We start from the raw sequence: 24,502 nt of genomic DNA, 5'->3' as shown, positions 1-24,502 counted from the left end.
ATAAAATTCTCATTTTTTTTTTTTTTTTTTTTTTTTTTTTTTTATTTTTTATTTTCACTGTATACTCGTGTTAAAACATGACAACGTCTGCTATGAACTCCAACTGTTGTTCATGAGGTAAGTGGTTCATCGGCCCTTGAAGCCAACGGTAGTGGCCCACTCCTTCAACTTCTGACCAAGCATGAACTTTTGTGTCTTCATTGTGAAATTGTCTTGCAAATATGCCTTCTAGTTGACCATCCTAAGCAAGCTCGGACTCAAATGCAATCACCAGTGATAGGTTACTTGGTATCCTCCGTCGTCGTCGTGGGACAGGTGGTTCTTCATCTCGGGGTCGCCTTCGTGAATTAGTTCGTTGAGATAATTTGACTGGCATAGTATCTATCTCTTAGCTATCCATATCAGAAGACCAAACTATGGCTACTGAAAAAATTCTATTTTATCTTGGAGAAAATAACTACATCAACTACGAATTTTGGTGGTGCTCTCTCCCTTTCTTATATTCCTGGGTGAACAAGCTTCAGAAAGAAGCTATTGTCGAACCGGCTTAGGTTTATGAGGATGTTGTTGATGAAACTCCTGTACCTTTTGCGGCGCATTGGTGAGATTTTCAGCTGGCTCCCACGTTCGCTCATTAATGTCGTAGCCGCACCAATGAACAAGATACTCCAATTTGCCCCACCTTTGCCGAGAATCCAGCACCATTTCAACCTCGTATTCCTCGTGGTTCTCGATCTCAATACTAAGTGGCGGACATTGCACTCTTCCAGGAAAAGATGACTCTCGATAAGGCTCCAACAAAGAAACATGAAAGATTGGATGTACCTTCATAGAAGCCGGTAATTCCAGACGGTACGCCACTGGATTGATTTGCTTTTGGATGATAAATGGTCCCAATCTTCGATAGTCTAACTTATCACATGGTTGCTTGGTCTTGATATTTCGTCGAAGAAGCCATGATTTATCTCCAATTTTGAAAGTAGGTGCTTGATTCCAAAATCTATCTACAGACGCCTTGTAGGATTCTTGAGCGGATTGTAATTGAAGCTTCAACGTATTTTGAAGCTCTGATAGTTGTTTCACAAATCCTTCAGTTGTTGGATTGTTATTTGTTGATGGACTCAATAAATCAAGCTTTGGATGATACCCATAGTTGGAATAGAATGGTGTGTATTGAGTCGACGCATGGAGGGTGTTGTTATATGCAAACTCGGCTGACAACAAATATGTGGTCCAATCGTCTTGTTGATAGTTGATGCTGCATCGTAAGTATTGTTCCAAGACTTGGTTCACCCATTCCGTTTGACCATCAGTTTGAGGATGAAAAGGTGAAGAAAGCTTGATATCCACCTTCAAAATCTCAAAGAGAGATCTCCAAAACTTCGATACGAACTGGGATTGAAGAACTCAATCTCAATGGCGAGATTGAAGAACTCGGAGTCGTGCTGGTCCTTTTGGGATATATAACCGCTCCTCAAAGTATAAAAGATCTCCCTCTACCTTGAACTTGTTGTCATTGGCACACTGCTTAATATCAATGGCTACTGAATCTTGAATGGTTACGGCACGTACCTGATTCAGGAAGTCAGCATCAATTGGCATAATAGTAGCGCAAAGCTGAAATTGCTCTGGCTTCAACAATGTCGTACATTGTTGATCAAACGCTGCTTCTCCAGCCTTTGGTACAAGATACGATCTCTTCGATAAGGCATCAGATAGTCCTTGCTGCTTTCCAGGTTGATAAGTGATAATAAAATCGAACCTAGATAGCAACATACTCCATCGAGTTTGACGTCAATTTAGAACTCGAGCCAACATGAAATACTCCAAATTCTTGTGATCTGTGTATACGGTCACTAGGTGTGCAGTTCCTTCAAGAAAGTGACGCCATTCTTGGAAAGGATCCACTATAGCAAGAAGTTCCTTATCGTGGATCTCATAATTGATTTTAGAAGCAGAGAACTTTCGAGAATAGAATGCAACCGGATGGAGCTTCTCGTCTTCTCCCATTTGTGAAAGTACAGCTCCCAAAGAAAAATCCGAAGCTTTAGTTTCTAAATAAAAGGCCTTTGTAAAGTCTGGATGTACCAAGATTCGAGCCGTAGTAAATGCGGTCTTTAGGTCTTGAAATGCCTTCTCCGCTAGAGGTTCCCATTTCAACTTATCCTTGCATGTCATCCGAGTGAGTAGAGCAACAACTTAAGAGTAATTCTTGATGAAGATCTGATAGAAGTTAGCAAAACCAAGAAAGCATTGTACGTCTCTAATTGTCTTTGAAACCTCCCAAGATACGATTGCTTCCACCTTCTTAGGGTCCATCTTCAAGCCTTTTATAGTCGCAACGAACCCCAGAAACTCCATCTCTATTTGGTGAAATAAACACTTCTCCAACTTGGCATATAGTCCTCACTCGCGTAGTTTTTCCAAGACCAAACGAACGTGCTTTTCATGCTCTTCCTCGTTTTTGGAAAATATCAAAATATCATCCAAATAGATGACAAGAAAATCGTCAAGGTGCTCTCGGAAAATATCATTCATCATATGTTGAAAGACCGCTGGAACATTGGTAAGACCAAAGGGCATGACATTATACTCAAAATGGCCATACCTTGTACGGAACGCTGTCTTCCACTCATCTCCTTCCTTGATTCATATGAGGTTGTAAGCTCCCCTCAGATCAAATTTTGTAAAGATCCTTGCACATCCATGTTGTTCTAAGAGACCAAAAATCAAGGGTAACGGATAACGATTCTTCTTTATTACCTTGTTGATGCCTCGATAGTCCACGCACATCCGCAACGAGCCATCTTTCTTCTTCACAAATAAGATGGGTGCTCCAGTTGACGATTTTGAATGACGGATGAAGTTCTTGGCTAGATTCTCGTTGATGTACTTTTGCAACTCCGCCAACACCGTCTACGATAGATTGTAGGTTGGGCCAAAAGGTGGTTGTGCTCCTTCCTGCAAGTCTATGGCACAATCATATGGTCGGTGTTCTAGTAGCATGTCCGCTTTCTTCTTTGAAACATGGCTTTAAAATCCTTGTATTGCTGAGCTATACTTGCTGTTGAGATCTTCTCCCCGATAGTTGGAGCCGCATAAATGACAAACGATGTGCCTTCCTTGGACGATCTTATAAACGTTCTTGCTCCAATGAATAAGGATTTCTCTATTCGGGGTTTCATACTAGGCTTGCTCTTGGGTGGTTTTGTAGGGAAGGTCATCTTCCGCAACTTCCAATCTATAGATGGGTTATGCTTTTCCAATGAGGAAAGACCAAGAATAATAGGATTTGATGGAGTTCTAATAATATTGAAAATAATATGACTACTATGGTCCTTAAACGTCACTTCTATAGGTTCTGATTCATGGGTGACACTACCAGACAATAAAGGTCGTCCATCTATGACCTCAACGTGAACAGATTTGGATTTTTGTACTAAAGGGATCTTATGACGCCTTACGAATTCTTCGTCTAAGAAACAAGCAGATGCTCCTGAATCTAATAATGCTAAGGTTCTCAGTTTCTAAGGGCCAATAAGCAAAAGGATTGTAAAACAAAGGGCAGGTTGAGCGGAAAGAAAGGAACCTGGTTGTTGTTGCGATATTTCACTGTCCAGCCGCACAGTTCCTATTGTGGCTAGGCATCTTCGTTTTCGTGAATAAACACACCCCTAGTCTTGATAATACGTCGATTTTGCTTCTTCGGGCAGTTTCCAACTTTGTGGCCTTCTTCACCGCAATACAAGCATAGACCTTCCTCCATACGTCGCTTTTTTTATTCTAGAGTAAGGGATTTGACACGTACCATATCAATTTGTATGCCTTCTACCTCTGAATGTGAATTCACGCTGCTTGCTGACATAGTTGGGGCGTGGTGAATCGTATGTTGTCTTGAACGTTGGTCTTGGCAGTGTTGGAATAGGCAGTTATCGCACTTCACAGCTTGGCTAATAGCTTCGTTGAGCGTTTGCAGATCAGGAAGAGTTATCAGCAAATCCTTCACATCGTCCTTTAAACCCCAATAGAATTGACTCATCAACGCTTCTTCGTCCCAATGGATGTCGCATGCTAATTGCCTGAAGTCTGATGCATAGATTGTTGTAGAGCGCATCTCTTGTCGTAGTGACCGGATCTTTGTTGTAGCCCATCGAACCTTGTCATGTTCACCAAATGCTTTTGCAAACGCCTCCAAAAAGGTTTCAAAGTTGTTTAGTATGGACGATCATTTTTCAAACAAAGGAGCAAACCATGATAGAGCTTGCCTGTAAGTAAGGTTCCAACAAACCCAACACATGACTCCTCCGTTGGATAACGTTCGGGCTATAAAACTGTTATCAACCTGATTTGGTTGACAAATCCTCGAAACTTGGAACGCGTACCATTAAACTTGTCTGGAAGACTAACTCGGGGCTCCTTATGTTGTAGAACCAGCTGTGCTTGTCGAACCTGAGGCAAAGTTGTTTCTCCAAGTGTAGAAGTTTGTGGCTGGTGCAACATAGATTGTGCCATCCGAGATGTTCCATCATTATGAAGCCTTACCATGACTCCTTCAATCTCTGCAGTTCTTTGCGATAACGTAGCAAGGGCATTCTTGATAGCATCCAACTCGGACTCCGAACTTTCTGTCATACTAATGTCTTAGCCTCCAGCCATTCTAAGAGAAGGTCAAAAATGACTCTACAAGAAGACAATATTGGTTTAGAGGAGGGTACTCCGCAACCTCTAAAATGCCTTAAAAGCTTTAAGAAAAGGGGTAATCCACTCTCTCCAAGAATAATAAGACTCCAATATTCTAACAAAAGAAGTATCAATTTAGAAGAGGGTAATCCGCTACCTCTAAAATACTAGTACACCTCCAAGCAGAGGGGTAATTCTCACTCTAATGAGGAAGAAACTAGCTGTGATATCTGAGGTAAGTGAAGTCTCGACAAACTATCACGGACACAGAAATACAGACTTGAGATCTAACAAGAAGTCAAGAAGAACTGGCAAGAACTAGATTAATCAGATGAATACAAGAACAACACCAGAGAGATGAGTTAAAGCTCCAAGAGATGTGTTGTCGAGACTAAAGAACTCTTCACCCTCGATTCCAATATATATTCCTATTTAGGAAGCTTCTTAAGCAACTTCTATCAACTAGGAAGCTTTTAGAAGGTTCCAAAGACTTGTTTCTAGAAGGTTCTAGAAACTTGTCTCTAGAAGGTTCTAAGGACTATGTCCCTAACATCTTCTACCAACTAAGAAGCTTCTAGAAGGTTCCAGAGACTTGCTTCTAGAAGGTTCTAGAAACTTATCTCTAGAAGGTTCTAAGGACTATGTCCCTAATAGATGTAGTGAGTTGTATATTAACTTGAACTTATGGTCTAATTTGAGTAGATTAAGTTTTATGACAATTAGTTTGTGAATATTTTAATAGATCTTGTATCTAATCTTTATCGACAGTTTAATCTCATCAAGAAAATGAGTTGTCTAGACATAAAGTAGTTATCTATGAAGAAAAAATCTTGGTTTTTATGAGTATTTTAGCTAGAAGAAGCTCACATGTATCTATCTCTCTACTTTATGGTGGTATTGCTTGTATTGAATATTATTGTAAAATTAATATACATTATCATAATATACTTGTAAGGACTCAATACCTTCTTGAATTAGTAAAAAGTCCAATTAAAAGGCTTAATTTAGTCACTTGTTTCATTGTGCAAAGTGCAAGGTTCCCACAATGTAGAAACTTTTATCATATTTGATGCTACTTCAAACTTGGTCAACCGCAAATCTTAGTATATAATGCTCATGAATATAAAGGCCTTCATTTAAGACCAAAGCAACTTTGTCATGAGTACATTGGATGTACTATAGGTAAAAGAAGATGAGCACATGCTTTGTTTAATGACGACCTTATTTGTTGGTCTTATTGACGACATCTCTACCATTATTGTTCAATGTAATGAAAACAATGATGACAATAATGATAATATTTCTAAACTCTTGCCCTATGATTTGTGCAAGTTGTGGACGTCTCTATTATGTATTTCTATTTGTTGATATAAGATGCAGTTGAAATTAGCTTGGTAGAATGCTTAATCAATTGAGAATATTGAGAACGATTGCCAAACCATGATATACACCTATTCCAAAGAGAGTGCCTTCAAAAACACCATTGATTTGTAAATAAATTTCACGTTCAATAGCAATGAGAAAGTCATGTTGGTAGTTATAAATGTTATATTAGATGCAATTGTAAGTCCATATTTATAGTAATATCATTGATAAGTACAACAAAGTCTTCCACACAATAGTTGATTTCTAAAATATGACTAGTTTATTTTGAATGTCCGAGACTCTTTTAATCTATACCAATATAAAACCTCATCACAAAGTAGGACAAAATGGACCAGAGTAAAATTGAACAAAAACAAATAGAATAGGATATGAAAGATAAAACTGTGCAAATGGAAATAGAACAAAATAAAACTGAACAAGAAGATGCAAAATGAAACTTTACTAAGAAAGAAGGTCGAAAACCATACTAAATCGGCTATCCAAAAGGCCATGGTTAGTCCTATTTATACTTTGTTCTACAACCCTTTACTTTCTAGAAGTTCTTAGATAAAGGTTCTTACTTAGATAACTACCTTAAACTCCTTTTAGAAAGTTTCATGGTGGATCTTACCTAGATAGCTGCCTTAAATTTCTTCTAGAAGGTTCTATGGTTAGTCCATCTAGATAATTGCCCTAAGCTCTTTTTAAAATGTTCCACAATGACTCGTACCTGATCTACTAACCTAACTTTAATTCTAGAAACTTTTGAAACTTTTCAAACATGGTTCCAACTATCTATTTCTATGTGTCAACAATACAATCTTCTTGAAAGGTCTTATATTGCTAGTGGTTATTTGCATACTACTTCTATTGATTCTATATGATAAAAAGATGGTACCATGCTTCTTGTAAGACCATTATAAGCCATTATATAAACTCCTCTGTTATCGAGTTTTTAGTGTCGATGAGATGATGTAGAATTACTGGCATAATTAGATTTTAATTGGTATTAAAAATAAATGGTGAATGACTAATATTTTCTTGAATACTATCATTGTAAGCAAACTCCAAGGGCATCAAGTATTCATCTCAGTCATTATGATGAACTACTACAAATTCTTATGGCATATTTTCTAAGGTCCAATATGCATACTCTATTTGTGTCATAGACATATATATTTACCTCAATAGTTACTTATATGATTAAGTAGAAGTAGATAAATATATAATAATTTCATAAAGTCTTCTAGAGAAGCTTTCTAGAAGCTTCATAGACACGGTTTTGATTTTAGATGTGTTTGTAGGTTAGAAACTTGGCCAAAAAGCTAACCATGTATTGATAGCTTGTGGAATAAGTTATCTCTGTGTAGTAGCTTATAGAACAAGTCAATTATGTGGTGTATACATAGATAACTTGCCTTGCAAGATAAGACATGTGGCTAGCAAAGTCAACACATGTTGGAGGTCCTATAGGACATTACCACGTAGTTCTTAGTTAGATAGTATATATGGAGGCAAGAGTGAAGCCTTTTTCACTCTTATCAACGCCTTTCTAGTCTTAGTCTTATTTCAAGACTTTTTAGTCTTCTTGTTTTTGGCAATAGCCATTCTACTTAATATTACATCACCTTTTGAGTAACTTTCTAGTTCTCTTCAGTGATAGAAGAGTGTATTGAGGTTTTTCTTTTTTTGAGATTCATGTCCTTGATAATTTGTCGATCTATTTAGAGATGGAAGGCTTTGGATATAACAAGTCATGTATATAGTAGTTTGAATAAGGCTTACTAAAATCTTTTCATGAAGCATGGATTTTGATTTGAAACAATAATATGAGATAATCCATGGTGACGAAAGAAAATATCAAAAAAGACTTGCATAAGTGCTAGGGTATTAATATTCAAGTGCATTGTGACTTAATAAAGTTGCTTTAAGAGTCAATTCATAAAGACGACAATTGTGGAATGATTATAAGGTATGTGTGGCAAATATGTATTAAGATCCATAGTCACCTGCTTCCAATGTGCTATAAGTAGTGGAATCGGTTGCAACAATCTAGGAGATGTTGTGTTTCGTGCTTTACTACAATGATATGACTTACAAAAGTGCACAAAAGCTCAAACATCATAATCCAAATTTACCTAAAATCATATTCTTGAAATTTGTTTTAGAGTCTTTTTTTGCCCTAAATGTCTAGATATTGGAATGTCATTTTTTTCTAAAAGTATGTGCGTTTGAAGTATAACATTGTCGGGTATATAGATCTGCTTTTTGAAATAAAATAAGCCATTACTAAAACTATAATCATAATACTATGAATTGTCCACCTTCAATTAATTGCTAACTATCTTGAAATAAACATCTCAATGCATAGCTTCCTTCCATACTGCCTCTTTAGTTAGGTTTGAAATGACATTACTAATGATAACAACTTCTACCTTGTCTCTCGATTCAACCTTCAAGTTTGATCTCGACAATAAGTTCTTTGGCATCATATATTGTTGCTCTTGCTTATACTCAAGTTAGATATTAATAAGCTATAACTATTCTTTCTAATGATAATGTTGTGACTTCATATTATTTAGATGCAATTCATATAGCAAGAGTTGATAGTTAGTCCAAATATCCACTGGTTTTTCCTACAAATAGTGTCGCCACATCTTTGTAGTATGTATAATCGCTAATTGCTCTCGATCACAAACTAAGTAATTGTGTTCTGCTCTTTTGAGCTCATGTGATTTCTATACCACAAATTGAAGACCCCTACTAAAGTCTTGTTGAAGGGCCACTCCAATAGCAAAGTCAAAAGTATCAATGTCAAGCATATAAAGAAGCTTGAGATCATACAGTCACAATATTGGAGCAATAATGAGTGTTTCCTTCAACCTATCAAATGCATATTGGTGCTCCAGTTTCCATTCAAATAAAGCATCATTTTCCTATAGGTTTTTCAATGAAGTAGTAATGTACAAAAATCACCAAACAAAATGGTAATAATATCCAACAAGGCCTAAAAATGAACAAATTTCAGAAGCATCTTTGGAGGTTGGCTAATCCTCCACTAGTTTTACCTTATCCTATTCCATGCGCATGCCTTCAGAGAACACTCCATGTCCTAAAAAGGTGACTTTTGACTTATAAAATTCACATTTTGATTACTTCCAATAGAAGTGACTATCTTATAGTCTATGCATTACTTCTCATAGGTATTAGTCATGCTCCTTAGGGACTTTATTATATATGAGAATATCATCAATGAAGATAACTATATACTTATTCAAAAGGTCCTAAAACAATTTGTTTATGTGACCCATGAAAGAAGCTTGAGTATTAGTAGGGCCAAAAGGTAAAATAAGCCATTCAAAATGTCGTCTTTTTAATATCCTCTCTTGCAATAGGTGTTTGTCAATATCCACTCTTAAGATCCAATTTGCTAAAGATGGTCACACCTCAAAGTTGATCAAGAAAATCATCAAAACGTGGAAGTAGATATATATTTTTAATAGTCTACTTATTAAGGTCTTGATAGCCAATACAAAACGAAAGTCCACTATTTTTTTTTAGATGCAAAGAGTATATATGCTCTCCATGGTGATATGCTTTCTCAAATGAGACCCTTCTCTTAGAATTTTTTCTATATTTTTTGTAGCTCTTCAAGTTCATTTGGTGCTAGGCAATAAATTGATTGACTTATTGGTTTGGATCTAAGTAATAGTTTTATTTGAAAGGAGGCACTTCCATCAAGAAGTATGCCATTAGATAAGTTGGTTGAGAAGATATCTCAATATTTTTGTATAAGTTGCTCTACTTATTCTATTTCTTTGACTATCTTTCTTACCATTGATGCAAGATTTAAAACCACCATATATACCAAATGTCTTATGTTATATTTTCTTCTTTATAAATATCATTCCTATTTGTAAGTCTTTAGTTGCATATTATTTTTTTTCTTTACATGATGTGGAAGTACATAAAGTCACCTTGCATCTACCATCTTTGAAGGAGATTGTCTTTACTATCTAATTAATTAATTTATTTTTTACATCTAGCTATAGCATACTAAGGATAATATCATATCTTAGCTTTATTACCTTGAATCTCTCTCTTAAGACATAAGTGTTAGTCAACCTTAAGGTTTCTTCTTGACATGTCTCACTCAATACGTTCACTTTGTTATCTACAAGGTATATACTCCTTCTTCTAATTACCTTAGTTTTAATCTTAAATTTGTTAGTAATTTTGGTCGAGATGCAATTTTTCGTAGAGCCTCAATTTACAAGTATTTGACATAGTTCTCCTCTTTGTAGTCTCATTAGATGCACTAATTAACTCTTCTTATAGTTGTCCAAGGCCATGCCATTTGTCTCTAAGAGACAATTGTTATCCCTAGTATTGGCCATCAATGCCTTTATTAGGGAGCCTTATTTCCTTGCTTTGTCTCATTATTGACTTGTTGAATCTTAAGACTTTGAACCTGCCTTATTTTATTGGTGATTAAATTTTCACATTTTTGATAACCTCCAATCTGATGGCCTAGCTCCTGACAATAGAAACACAATCCCTTTTGTATCAATGTTTGTCATCTCTATAATATCAATGATCTTTGTAGTGTATCAATCTCCATTGGCATTGGTTCTTATGCCATAATATTAGATAGCGGTATATGACTTCATGCTATAGATCGTACTCTATAATTTTAGTAATCTTTAGCATCAACCATCTCTACAATCTTAATTGCTTCTTCAAACATTTGTTGATCCTTTAATTCTATCTCTTGTTGAATCCTAAGTTTCAAACCTCATAGAAATCAATCCATCATCCCCGCCTCTGAAATATTGCAATTTAGAGACATAAGGACTTGAATTGAAAGACATAAACTTGTACTGACTTAAATTGTGTAAGATTTGCTTATTGATTGTGTTGTCATATTATGTATTGTCTTCTTTAGGAATGCATTGGATACCTCGCTGTGGAAGGTGAAATTGTGTTTTAGAAGTATCTAAGAAATCCTAATAGGTTTCATCTTCATGAGAAGAATATAATCCGAATTTCAATTAAAAAATGCTAAAAAATACTCTTCTTAGTTCCCTTATTCATACATAAATCCCAATTACCTTGTTACTTTCATATTTAAGCAATATAGATTTTTCTTGTAAGCCCCAATCCTAATTAGTGAGCTTTAACAAGTTGTAACATCTAATGTAACCATCCACTTGATGTAAAATTTTAAATGCAATTGTCAATGTAAGTCTTCTATATGCTTAAGAATTTTCAGTCCAATCCAACTTATAGATTTTGAGAAAACCTCCAAAAATTGCATTGATGTCACTTGGCTCCCAACTTAAAAAGTGAAGCAAAAATTTCAATAGTGATTTTTTCTTCTTTAACTGTTAACCTTAACTCAAAATTGGTGTACAACTTGATCTTTAAGTCCTTCAAGTCCTTCAAGTCCATGCCAAATTTCATCTTGATCCAACTAGTAAATCTCCAGATATCACAAAAATCCTATCCAACATCAAAGTGCCAAGTTTCAAAATCCTCTTGTGCTAAAAATCAGATATCTCTAAACCACACCATTAGATTATTAAAAAATTTTGTATACACTTAATACACCTAATAATCCAACAAACATCAAATTTTGAATCATAGATGCTATAGTAATTTTATGAACAAGCCAAAATTGCTAGCCCTAATTATATTGACAATTGAGGACTTGAGGGCTAACAATAATTGTCAGCCATACAAAAACAATCCTTATGCTTCTAGGAAGAGCTTTAAGCTAGCTCTCAAATCCTTACCTTTGATCTTCCAATGAATCCCTAATTTACCTTAGGCGGTGGTTTTAATGACCAAAGGTCTGATTTCAACTCTATCTCACAAATGGTTGACCCGTGGGTATTTTTTAACCTATCCTAAGGATTTTTTAGTCCAATCCTATCCTCAACTTGACCCTAGTATCAACCATACCAACTATTTACCTCTTCTATTGAGATTTTATCAATTTATGGCATTTCTAAGGCAGTAAAAGAGTTTCTATATCCTAGAAGATAAAAATACTAACTAACTTTTATCTACTTACTATTAAGACAAGAAAATAGACTAAGAGGCTTTCATAAAAGCCTTATTAAAATATTTTGAATTCTTGTTGAATTAATATAATAGAGTATTAATTAAAAAATCATTTTTAGTGATATTTTCATCATATAATTGTATCACAATACAACAATGTGCTATCTTTTCCTTATTGATGGATCAAAATTGATTCCTAAATTCGATCTTAAACTCCTTTCAATCACAAAATCCACCTTGACCTTCATAGCTTTGAATTGGATGTTGCTACCAAATCGATGCTGCATCTCTCAAATAGTTGGTTGCATACATAATTCCTTCAGTGGTATTTGCTCTAGATAGTTGGAGGTATTGTCGCATGTTAAAAAGTAATTGATATACATCTTCTTGTCTTGAAGTTCGAAAGTAGGTTATAAGTTTAGTCAATTTCAACGTAGGAGATGTTGGCTCTCTTATCTTAGAGGCTTCTATTTGCCTTACAAAGTAGCTATTTGGCCTAAGAGGTGATGTATTTGAGCCTCTATTTTGGATTGTTCTATCATATCTCCCAAATCATAATTTCCTTATTGGACTTCACTGTTATAATGCCTTCTCGTCTTTTAGTTGAATTTTTAAGAATAGCTCGTAGTAGCCTCAATAGAATATCTAGTGTAACCATAATAATTGATCTCAAACTACATGATGGCTATCAATACATTACCAAAGAATAGTCTAACAGTTGCTATAATACTAATAAAATAAGACTAGTCTATCTTGAGAGTCTAAGACATGTTTAATCTACAACAACATAAAACCTCATTACCAAGTAGGACAAAATGGATCAAAACAAAACTAAACAGAACTAAACAAAATGGAACACAAAAGATAAAATTTAGCAAACAAAAATAGAACAAAACGGAACTAAACAAGAAGATACAAAACCAAACTTTATTAAGAAAGAAGATCTAAAGCTATACTTGACCAAACACTTAGAAGACTATGGCTAGTCATATTTATACTTTATTCTACCACCCTTGACTTTCTAAAATGTTCCTAGATTATGGGCTCTACTTAGATAACCGTCCTAAATTCCTTTTAGAAGGTTCTATGGTAGATCCCATCTAGATAACTACTCTAAGCTCTTTTTAGAATGTTCCACGATGGATCCTGTCTAGTCTATTAATTTAGTTCCAATTCTAAATACTTCCATAACTCCTCAAACATGGTTCCAATTATTTATTCCTATGTATCAAGAATACAAATATCTTATCTATACCTTGTTATAATGTCCATGACTTAAAATTGAAGGCAAATATGGAAATCCATTAAGTACCATATCTCATTTATATAAGATACATTCAACCTATTCAGTTTTGGAAGTAGGTACAAATTTTGCAACAACATCAAATGATCTCAAGTACAATTAATCATATGTATTGCTAAGGCCCTATAAATTTGTAAATTTTTGTTTCACTTTTGATCATAATAATAAGGTATGTAGCAAATCAAAGAGGGTTTTTGTCTCTTCTTGTTTATCCCATGTACTTGTCTCCCCTGAGCTGTTGTATGTAAGAAATGCATTTAACCTGGGTTGTCCACTAACTCAAACCTAACCAAATCTATAGTATTTTTTTCATCCTGTCCCTAAAGTAAATTAATTATTATATTTGATAGAATCGCGTTCACACCTCAAGACGGGATGGCGGTCTACAGCCGCGTGGTCACGGAAGGGCCCCAGCGGAAGCAGATCGGTGTCCGTGGCAGCAGCCCCAAAGGCGTGAGTGAGGGTTGGAGGGGAACGCGGTCACCAGCAGGGGGAGTAGTGGATGGAAGCGCGGGGGGTGGGGGAACAAAGCTCGAGGAACGAACAATAGATTTGCATGCATAGCAGAGGAGCCCAGGCTTTGCCAGGGAGGCAGAGAGAGGCCCAAACAACACAAGCCCCCTGCGCTCCCCCCGCTCTCCCACCAACTCAGCGCTGACCTGGCACAGATCCGCCAAAGAAACTCCCCCCCGTGGCGCGCCCCGAGACGCTAGCAACACTGGGGGCTTGCGTTCATTCCCTGGCCTTGGAAGGGGCTATGGTATGGGAAAGCATGGCTTGGCTTACCCCACCTTGAGATTCTTCGTCTTCTTCCTCTTTCTTCTTCTCGGCTCATCTTCGTGTTTCCTTGACTGCCCATATCATACGAAATCGCTGTTTGCCATGCGGGCAGAGCTGGGTTCTTCCCCTCACTGTCCCGTGAGTCTTTGTTGCTTGTGGCACTCCTTCTGTGGAGCAGCCGAACTCTCACGGGAACTCTCACGGGAATTTGTCTAGGTTTGGAGGAAAGGTGAGGTTAGTTTCTGAGTCGTCATCGTGTTGTTCTGGTCCTTCTTCGTGGGTGTTGACAGGTTGGTTGTGCGGCGGTTGGGTAACAATCTGGGTGGGTTCGTATTGGAGATTGAGTTGCGGGTAGTTTGGAAGAGATTATGTGCTCCGTGGTTAGGAGTTGCAGTGGCCAGCCGACGAGTTTGCGAGTCACGCCTGGTTTTGAAGATCATCGCATGATGAGGGACGGGTCGCAGAATGGGACGTACCCCAACAGGGTCCCAGCGGAGTATGGAGGTTGTGTGCTGGTAATGCACCCCTTGCACGCAGCGTCCACCAAGACTGAGCACATAATGTCCAGGTACCGGCCCATCGCACCGAAGCCGGTGGCGAAGAGCGAGGGTGCCGCCGATCAAACAGATACGCATTCGATATCGTCTTTGTCGGCAGATAACAGCACGACGAAATCCTCCACTGGGACGGAATACCGGAAGCGTTCTCGGAAGCGGCCCCCGGACGCGAAATCCACTGGTTCTGGGAAGAAGGGGCGCGGATGGAAGAATTTGGGGGCGATGACAGGGAGGAGTAGCATTTCAGAAGGATATAATGTTGAATTTCAACCTCCGAGCCACAGTCTCACTCCCATTTTTCCTGGGGCCGTAGCGCGTAAGTTTGGCAATGGCGGATTCCAGCGGTTCCAGCAAAGCTTTGATCGCACCCGAAGTGGAGTTTCTGTTTCGTTGTCTTTGTCTGCGAAATCTTCACTTGGGGAACTTCAGTATGAGCAAGGGATTGCAAGCAACTTCAACAACGCTTTGCGAGGTAACGGGGATGATTTGCGTCTCAACATTGGTATCTCGAACGCTGAAGGGCTTGAGAAGGATATAGGAATCGTTGAGCGGGCCGAGACAAATACCACACCGTCTTTGTTTTCTGGGGAACAGTCCAACCCAGGTTTGAGAAGAGAGTCTAGCTTTTTCGACGGTGCCTCAGTTCCTACCGGGTTTGGTGCGGGCAGCGAAACTCGCACCCGCTTGTTTGAGCGAACAACGACGGCTAACACCCCGTCTCTGTTCTCTGCGGAGCGCTCAAACGCGGCTTCGCGAATGAACTCATTCTTTGGATGCCCTACACTGGCCTCAAGCCACGTTGCAGACAGCGAGGCCTGTTCAGCTGAGAATGCAGGGGACAGTAGGAAAGAGAACATTGTAACCTTATCTCTTCTTCCCACTACTCCTTGCTTCGTCAACACTCGCTCCACGCCCTCGAACACAACCTCCTCTCTTCTGCGCTCTGATATTCGATGGTCTTCTGCGAAGGAAGCAAACTCAAGTAGTGGTGATTTAAACACGAGCTTGACCATGTCGAGCAAAGGGAGGTGGTTTGACGAAGAGGCTCCTCTTAGCGGGAGCGCAGCAGCTCCTCAAAGCTTCCGGTCTTTCTCAGACCCACCAGCAGAAGCATCCCAAGACGACGCAGGAGAGCAAGTTGTGGATGCGCACTACTTGGAGCAGCGGCACGGTGGATCGTCCGAGGCGGTGATGCTAACTGATGAGCAGGATGGAGTGTTGTGGGTCAATTCAGCGTTCAAAAGATTGTCTAACGAAAGGATGAGCAGTCGAATGCAGGTGTGTATTTCTATCTGTCTGTTGTCGGTTGGTAAACACCTTGTGATCGTGTAAGTTTATGCGTCTATGTGCTCCATTCAACTTAGAACTTTAATCGCAATTGCTGGCAACAGAACGTAGATTTTTAGTGACTGGGCTTTCCTTGTCATGGTCTTCACTCCGGACCTGCTCTAATCCTTCCATTTGGTACGCTAGGCAATTGGACCACACATCGATCCTCTAGGTATTCGCACGCAGCTTGCAACCCTGTCATACCAGCCGCCGTTTCCTGCATCTAGGTGTAAGGCGGTGCTGTGGGGATTCCTGAAGAAATTCATTATGCACGAAGGAGGGACTCACAAACCATCCAATCTTTTAGAAGGACAATTCAAGGTAACCTCTCCGCAAGCGAAGGTGATTGCGCCCCTACCGGTGAGCGCCTTGGGATCCACCATCACCGTGGAAAGCATAGAATCGCTGGACCCACATGCTGCTCCCTTGTCCGAGGATTTTGAGTCTGTCCTGGAAACCCTGAGCACAGTTGACATGCCATCGGTCATCACAGATCTCAGGTTTCGTGTGAAGTGGATAAACACTGCCTACAAGATTATGGTGGGACAACCCAAGTGCTCGTGGCTGGCATCTACAGTGGGTGGGGCTGTGGATCATGTAGACTCGCCGGCGTCTCACCGACTTGGAGGCGATGTGTTGCTCGTGTGTGATGGTACTCAATTGCCAGAAGGAATTGCAGCTTTCACATGCCGGGTAGGGATTCGATGGAGCCACCAGGGTGACCACTGCGCTACGTCTGTGCCGTCCGAGGTTGTGAGGTTGGACGATGAAACAGCGGGTGGTTTGTTTGTTTGGGGTTTCGATGTGTGATACAGGAGGGAAATATGATGAGGGTTTTCTCTAGATCGAAGGTAGAAGTCCCTGTTGTGAATACATTCTTCCGGACTTGTTCCGTTCCATTATTTTATATCCAAGAGGTCAAAGTTGGTAAAGAGGTTGATTACTTTGCCCATGATTCAGCGCCTGTTTTAGCCTGTCAGCTTCTTTTTCGCCCATGGGGACCGTGATTGGAAGCTTCATTTACACCATTCAAATTAGATGACTGGTGACAACCTGAGTCAACTTTTGTCCCTCCAACCAAGCTGCTCATGCAATGCTCGACATTATGGCCATTGTAAGATGTATATTCAAACGGCCCAGATGAGCACCTGAAGACGGTGTTCACTGATCCTTAAATAAACGGAAGTTTTCCTGTTCTGCAATTACTGTGCGCTGGCAATCACAATGTAAGACATAATACTGCACACAACGCTTGTAACCTGAATCTTCAGATCCTAACACTGACTCCTACCCCATTGCCGATCACCCTTTGATCCCATCTTCCATTATCCGACCAGAATACTAGCTCAGGCGAACCGAGCCCCCAAACAACAAATCTGTCACACCAACCAAATCGAATGCTCTTCATCCTGTGCACATCGACACTTGATTCCTCCTAGTCACCATTTGGTGAATTCGCACATTACAACATCTTCCTTTTGACCCATCCCTCCCTCATCCCACGTCATCAGTTTAATGTAATCAGCAGCACTGTTCATGAAAGCGATTGGTGCGATCAGCACAGACTTGCGATGCATAAATACCCTAGTTTCTATTGTTAAAACGTGATTACATCGTTTCCCACTTGCTGCTTATCCTTGTTTTACTGCAGAACAGTTGACTCCGTTTTAAGTGTGCAATCCCTACTGTAGCGGCACACTTTCTCTGATACTGTCCATATCGTCTTCGAACCGCCGCGTCGAGAAGCAACCTTCGAAGTTACATTTACACCTGCAAGGTTCATCTCCATGTCAGCAGTAGTGAAAAATTATGTCTGGTCCTCAAGCTTTGACAAATTTTCCCAGAGAAATTAGGGTTCTTACTCGATGCGATCGGGAAACCCCATCTCTGAACAAAAAATTGCCGGTCCCCGAAGAACCCCTCAACATCTGAGCTCCGTGGTCCAGTCCTCCTGGCAACACTAGCAAAATCGAAAATCACGGCACACCCACCAACCGTCATCATCACCGAATTCCAACATCGCACACGAAATGGATGTAAAAAACAACCGTGAATCTAAGACTTAATCGTGTTGACGAGGTGCTGCGGTCAGTCGCTTGGTCGGAACGCAAGGGCGGTGAAGCTGCGGCGGGGATCTGGGCTCTTTGGCAAATGTAACATGCGCCGATCATGTGCTGTTCTTAACTTGTACATCGAATATCATTCTGCTTGAAACTCAATAAAATAATGTCTGTGTTAGATGGAGTTTGCGGAGGGGTGAAAACGTGCGCCAAGTGGTGCTAGGAGGTACTGAAATGCCAGCATCCCAGGGAGATGGTGTGGACTGAATGTGCACCCTCGTGCCAGGAAATTTTTGTATACGTTACTAGTACATTTTTGAAGTGGTTTTCACGTATCAGGTAATTATCGATATATTCATATTTCTACTATCGGGGAGCATCGGGACAAGCTGATGGTGGTGATTGGGAAAGTGATGTCGTTGTGCACGAGTGAAGTGGTTGCTGTGGTACCGGTGGGTGTAAGTCCTCGTTACTGGAAAGGTGTTCGGTCAATCAAGTGTGTTGCAATGAAACGGAGGATTGTGGGAGCAGTCTGAGTCGTGGGTTGCTGCGTGATTTCGTGAACAAAGCAGGGATTGTTGGGTTAGAATAGTTTGGTGTGTTATGTTGGGACATGCTTATTCTGCGACGGCTGCTTTCTCCAAGTTACGGTCGGTGTGTTGAGGTATTTCTGAAAAGTGATGCTACATCTGTCGCAGGTGGTGATGAATGTTGAGGTGAGGGAGGAGTAGAACATAAATGCTCTGCACACGAGGGATTTATTTCAGTCAAAGAAGGCAAGATGTAAAGACAAGGAGGGACAGGTCGGGAAGAAAAATATCCCCAAAATACGGATCTTAGCAGGATCCATCGAAGTAATCCTTCCCCGTGCGCGGCTTTGGTTAGGACAGCTCTAACTTGCTTAGTAATCAACAACCGTTTGTTTGTTTGTTTGTTGTCGTTGTTAGGGTTTCAAGCTCTAAGTAGCAATGGCATCCCATGCGGACTCAAGGGTATACCTTCAATCAAGGAGAAGAACCCATGACAAGAGTGGCGAAAATGTAAGGTAAGGAGACTTGAGAAACATAAAAACCTAGAAACCTAGAACCTTAGGAGCATATGGTTAAAATGACATGCCTCATACTAAAAGAATCATTTTTTGGTGAGGAACTCTCTCTTGATAGTATATGTAATAATGCATTTTTTTTTAATTTTATTTTTAATTTTTTAAAATTATAATTGCTCCAAGAATAGCAGATTTAGATAGACATGTGATTTATGCAAAGATAAAATATTGATTTATATACATAGTGATCGCATGTTTATTGATAGAAAATCTTTGAAAACATGTTGTTGACCAATGGATAACTCAACTATCTAGAGATACTTAAGGAAGAATTACAATAGAAAAAAGAATATTAAAAATTATTATTTCTTTTAGAAAGAAAATTCAAAGGATATAATTAAGAATATTCTTTTAATGTCTCTATATTTGCATTGTTCTAGACTTATGTATTTTTCAAACTTGAGGTCTAAATTATTACTCTCAAATAATTTAGAACATAAACACTAGAAAGAGACTATAATCAATCAAAATATCTAAGTGGATTAGATTGAGAAGTCGATTAGAAAAATTCTTGAAAGTTACATTATAGGTTGCAGCTACAAGAAATATCCATTAAGAGCAAAAAATGTGTAATTAAAAGAAAAATATCAATAGAAGAAAGAAGATTACTTTAAACAAAAGAATATTGTAGAAAACGTTTTAAAATAGGACTTTATAAGAAGTATCTAATATCCACATAAGTGAGACCTCCATGTCTTTTAGTAAGAGAAATTGATAAAGACATCAAGACTTAAATTAATAAAGTGTGAGACTCATGCAAGACACATCAAGTAAATAAATTAGCATAGAGAGCCAAGTCTTAGAATTTAATGATGACAAAAGTAGAGAAAATAAATTGAAAATAAATACCAAATAGGTAAATACATCTAAGTCCATTTTTTTAAAATGGTCTGAATTTTCTTCCATGGTCAATTTAAAAAAAAAAAGACTTAATTTTAGAAAAAATAAAAATAAAAATAGTAATTTCTTTATATTAATCTCATGTGATTTTAGATGAAGACATTGAGATAAGAGAGATTTTAAAAATATATTACAAATAATAATAATAATAATAATAATAAAATAACTTTCATATAGATTTTTATATATTTAAATACTTTTCATTAATTTAAACCTTATATCTTAGAATTCAAGAAGGTTGAATGATGTAAATCCAAAGTCTTCAACATGAAGGTAATATCATTTTCATTCAAAAATATATACTTTATGGCAATTGTATTGAAGATCTAAAAAGAATGTTATTTTCTAAGGCAAATTTTTATATCCTTGAAGCAATACAAAGCTATATAATGAACTTAAATGGCGTAAGAATTGGATGAATACGTATTTTATCTTACTATATGTTAGGAACTGTATACAAGTCAAGGATTCAAGACCAAGAAATAGAGATAGCTCGACATTGTCATGATGTAACATGATTAATAGGTGAAAGAGTGTGGAGATTATTATAATTTAGGAGATCTTAATTCAAAGTATTAAAACAAATTATCTTAGAAATATAGTTAATAGTCAAAGGGGTAGAAAAATTAAAAGGTACCAATGCTACCTCTTAGAAAGGTGACTTCTACTTACTTTGTAGTACCATAAGTAAGGCAAATCAAAGTAGATTGGAAAAATAAATGACAAAGGCATCTTTAGAAGCAAGTTAAGAGTAAATTCTAGAAAAAAATTACTTAGAAAAACTAGATATTGATTCTCGGAGAGGGCCGGTTATGAACCAAGATTGAAATCAGACCCTAGGGCACATGACCAAGTCTCGACGACGACTCCGGGGTTCTTTTGGAGATTGAAGAAAGAAGTTTGATAGCAGACTAAATAGGCTTTCTATAAGCATTGATTTTGGATGATTTGGAGTTGATATGACTTTGTAAGAGCTTTGCAAAGTCAAGATTTGTTTCGGATGACTTGGATTTTATGAAATAAAATAGGATTTATGTTTTGAGTGATTTCAAGAGTTTCGTAATAGAGCTACAAGGGAAATTTTGTGGATTTATGGTCATAATTGTGTTTAATATGTGTCGTGATTTTGAGCTTGATCTAACGGTTGAATTGAGGGATATTGAGGTTTAAGTGGGTCAAGGTCTCAGAAAATAGAATTTTAGGTCTAGTAGGGATTTTTAAGATTTCTTACAATCTACTAGTTGGATTGAAGTGAAACTTATGTGAGAGGATATTAGACTTGTTTTTCTATATGTATGAGAATTTTGAGATCAATCGAATGGTGCAAAGGAGAGATATTGGCTCTAGAAGATTGGCATCAAGATTGGAGAAGGAGGCCAACCAATACCCAAGCATATTTTTGAGGTTATCGTCAATTTGGTAACTCCGATCCTTATCAATTTTTTTGTGCTTGTTTTTAACTTATTTGAGAAGTATGCAAAATTTGAGTTAAGATCAACGGTTTATTTATTAGTTATTGAGGTTTAAATCTATTGTAGGAATTATTAGGATTTGGTTTGGGGTTTAGGGTTTGGATTAGGATTAAATTTAGGATTTAGGGTTTGGTTAGGATTTGATTTAGGATTTAGGTTTTGGATTAGAGTTTGGTTTAGGATTTGGTTAGGGTTTGGTTAAGGATTTAGGATTTGGTTAGGATTTGGTTTAGAGTATAGGATTTGGATTAGGATTTTATTTAGAGTTAAGGGTTTGGATTAGGGTTTTTTTTAGGATTTAGGATTTGGATTAGGATTTGATTAGGATTTGATTTAGGGTTTAGGGTTTGATTTAGGATTTAGGATTTTATTAGGATTTAAGATTCAATTAGTTTTGGCCTAAGGTTTGAATGAAGTTCAATAGGATTTTAATTAGAATTAAATTAAGATTGTATTGAGATGTATTTGAGTGATATTTGTGATCCTTCTAATATTTCTTCAAGAATTCTTATTGTTTGTTTGAAATTTCTCCGAGGTTTCTTTGAATTTGATTAAGCTTGATTACCATTATTATGGTCTAATTAGAGCATTGCTAATATTATATTAGAATTAGGATTTTATTATTGTAATTTCTATTCTTCCTTCCACAGCTAGGTGCTCAGAGCATTCTCAAGCAAGACTTCACGTATTACGACATATTTGGTGAACCCGACGTGAAATGCTTGAGGTGAAAGGAATTTGGTATATTTTTTTGAATTATTTGAATTTTGGAGAAGGAATTCAAGGAAAATGGAAGGAAGAATTTTTGATGGTGCTTCAAGTGGAGTTGGAAGAGGAGCTTCGATTAAAAGACAAGGTATGCATTTTGATCCTAACTGTGTAAGCATGTTTGAAGCTTTGGCCTTATTCATATAACAACAACAGCAACAAGTTAAAGATCGCAAAGAGAGTATCACTAACAAAGCATTACAAGCGATTGTGGACAAGATCGATCAATTTGAAGGAAAAGATATTACGAAATATTTAAGATGTTATGTAAAGGAAATGAAATTGAAGCGTATTTCAGAAAGAGAGATGGTTCAATTATTTGAATTAGCCTCTGCATGAGAGATAAGAAATCAAATAAAGACTCTTATAGAAGATTTTGGAGGTTCATGGGAGAAATTTTCTCAAGCATTGAAGGATGAGTTTTTCTTGGAAGATAGTGATAGGGTTATAAAAAAGTCTTTTTTTGAATGGATTAAAAGGCCCGAGAAGGATCTTCTAACAACAAAATTATTAAGGGTGTTTAAAAAGTAATATTCTTCTTTATCAAAGAAAGAAAGATAATTATTGAATCCAAGTAAGGTAGAGCTCTTTCTTCAAGCAACTGATGGAAAGTTGTAAGAGAAGTTGGAAATCATGCTTGAGGATAAAGAAGAAGATGAAGGATTGACAAAAAATTGGAAAATAGTAGAGGAGGCTGTAGGGTTGTTGATAAAAAGAGAAAGGAGAAAAGATAGAGAGGGAAGGGGGTGATTAAAGACCATTACAAGCATCTAAGATAAAAGTGTCCAGTACCCATCTGACATCTTTGATTCAACCTTCAATGGCTACATCAAAGAAAGAAGAAATGGGCATTGATGAAATCATATGTGGCATGAGAGATTTGTAAATAAAATTTGCAAAACTTGAAGAGAAGGGTCAATTATCAAGAATATCAACAAAACAAAGACTAGGGCCAATGAAGGGTGTAGTACATAGGTGCATGTGGTGTGATATTATAGATCACTTAAGGAGGGAATATAAAGATTTTATAGAGGCATTACGTAAAAGAGTTATTTTTTTTTAAAGATGGTATGATACACTCAAAAGAAAGTACAAAAAAATTGAAAACAAATTTTGGTAAAGGAGGAATGAAGTTGTTTGTTGGAGATACTTTTAAAGTTCATACAATCTCAAGCAATGAAGCATCAACATATTGGGTGGAAGTAGATCCTAGTAGATGTTTAAGTATAAATCTTGAGTTTCTAGGAGAATCTAGTTCTTTGTCGACAAGTGCAATGAGTTATACTAAAAATAGAAATTTTATTAGAGATGATTTAAAACGTGTTGGTAATAATATTTGACAAATTACTAGATGGGATGATCCAATAGATAGATTATCTGTACATACTCATATTATAAGGAATCAGCATGAAACATTAATAGAAGATAAACGAAGGAGAGATGAAAATAATGAAGGGCCCTCAAAAAGAACTACAAGAAGAGAAAAAGCACTACAACAAAAGAATTTTATTCATGAAGAGACAATAGAGAACATTTCTACAAAGGGAAGGAAACTTGAAAAAGAAAAAGCAAAGGCTCCTGCTTATAAATTACAATCAGATATTGAAGCTGCTACAGATTTGAAGAAGGTATTGGAGGAGCGGATTTTAAGTGGAAAGATTGAATTCACAATTGACAAAATTCTAGGAATTGTAAAGCATGAGTTTCATGAAGTTATTATTGATAAAATAAAGAGAAAACGACAATCTATAGGAGACTCTATGACATCAAATGCACAAGAAACAAGAGCAATGGAAAGAAATGAAGATAAAAAAGAAGAAATACAAAATTTTAGGAATGTCTTATGAGTAAGATTTGCATAAAAAGAAGATGTCATTCAAGCTTCTAGCCATTATTCTAAAAGTCATTAGGCAAAGGCTATGATAGAGACTTTAATAAAATTGGGAAATTTAGAAGAACCAATTGTAGCATTGATTGAACATGGTTCTGAAATAAATTTTATGTCAAAAGAATTGTATAACAAGGAGAAATGGCCTATTGATACTAAACATGGGTGGATGATAAGAGCTGCAAATAATTCAAAGGAAGATTTGTATAGAGCATGTTCAAATATCAAG

At 37.4% G+C, this 24,502-nt stretch overlaps 1 protein-coding gene and 1 long non-coding RNA gene across 2 annotated transcripts; one reads left to right on the top strand and one right to left on the bottom strand.

The window, feature by feature from the left end:
* Positions 1–14,141: 14,141 nt before the first annotated feature.
* On the top strand, positions 14,142–17,282 carry LOC112288774 (uncharacterized). Its single transcript, XM_024533322.3, has 2 exons — positions 14,142–16,029; positions 16,225–17,282. The coding sequence occupies exons 1-2, from the start codon at positions 14,563–14,565 to the stop codon at positions 16,888–16,890; spliced, it is 2,133 nt and encodes a 710-aa protein (XP_024389090.1). The 5' UTR covers positions 14,142–14,562; the 3' UTR covers positions 16,891–17,282.
* A 369-nt stretch (positions 17,283–17,651) lies between these two features.
* On the bottom strand, positions 17,652–18,524 carry LOC149988122 (uncharacterized). The gene is made up of 2 exons (XR_016505416.1): positions 17,943–18,524; positions 17,652–17,850 (listed from the first exon to the last, which is right to left on the bottom strand). It is a non-coding gene; the product is annotated as an uncharacterized LOC149988122 (long non-coding RNA).
* Positions 18,525–24,502: the final 5,978 nt, after the last annotated feature.

Source organism: Physcomitrium patens, chromosome 11, assembly GCF_059467195.1.
Source record: "Physcomitrium patens ecotype Gransden chromosome 11, ASM5946719v1, whole genome shotgun sequence".
Taxonomy (NCBI): Eukaryota; Viridiplantae; Streptophyta; class Bryopsida; order Funariales; family Funariaceae; genus Physcomitrium; species Physcomitrium patens.
This window is presented reverse-complemented; position numbering and strand designations above follow the sequence as displayed.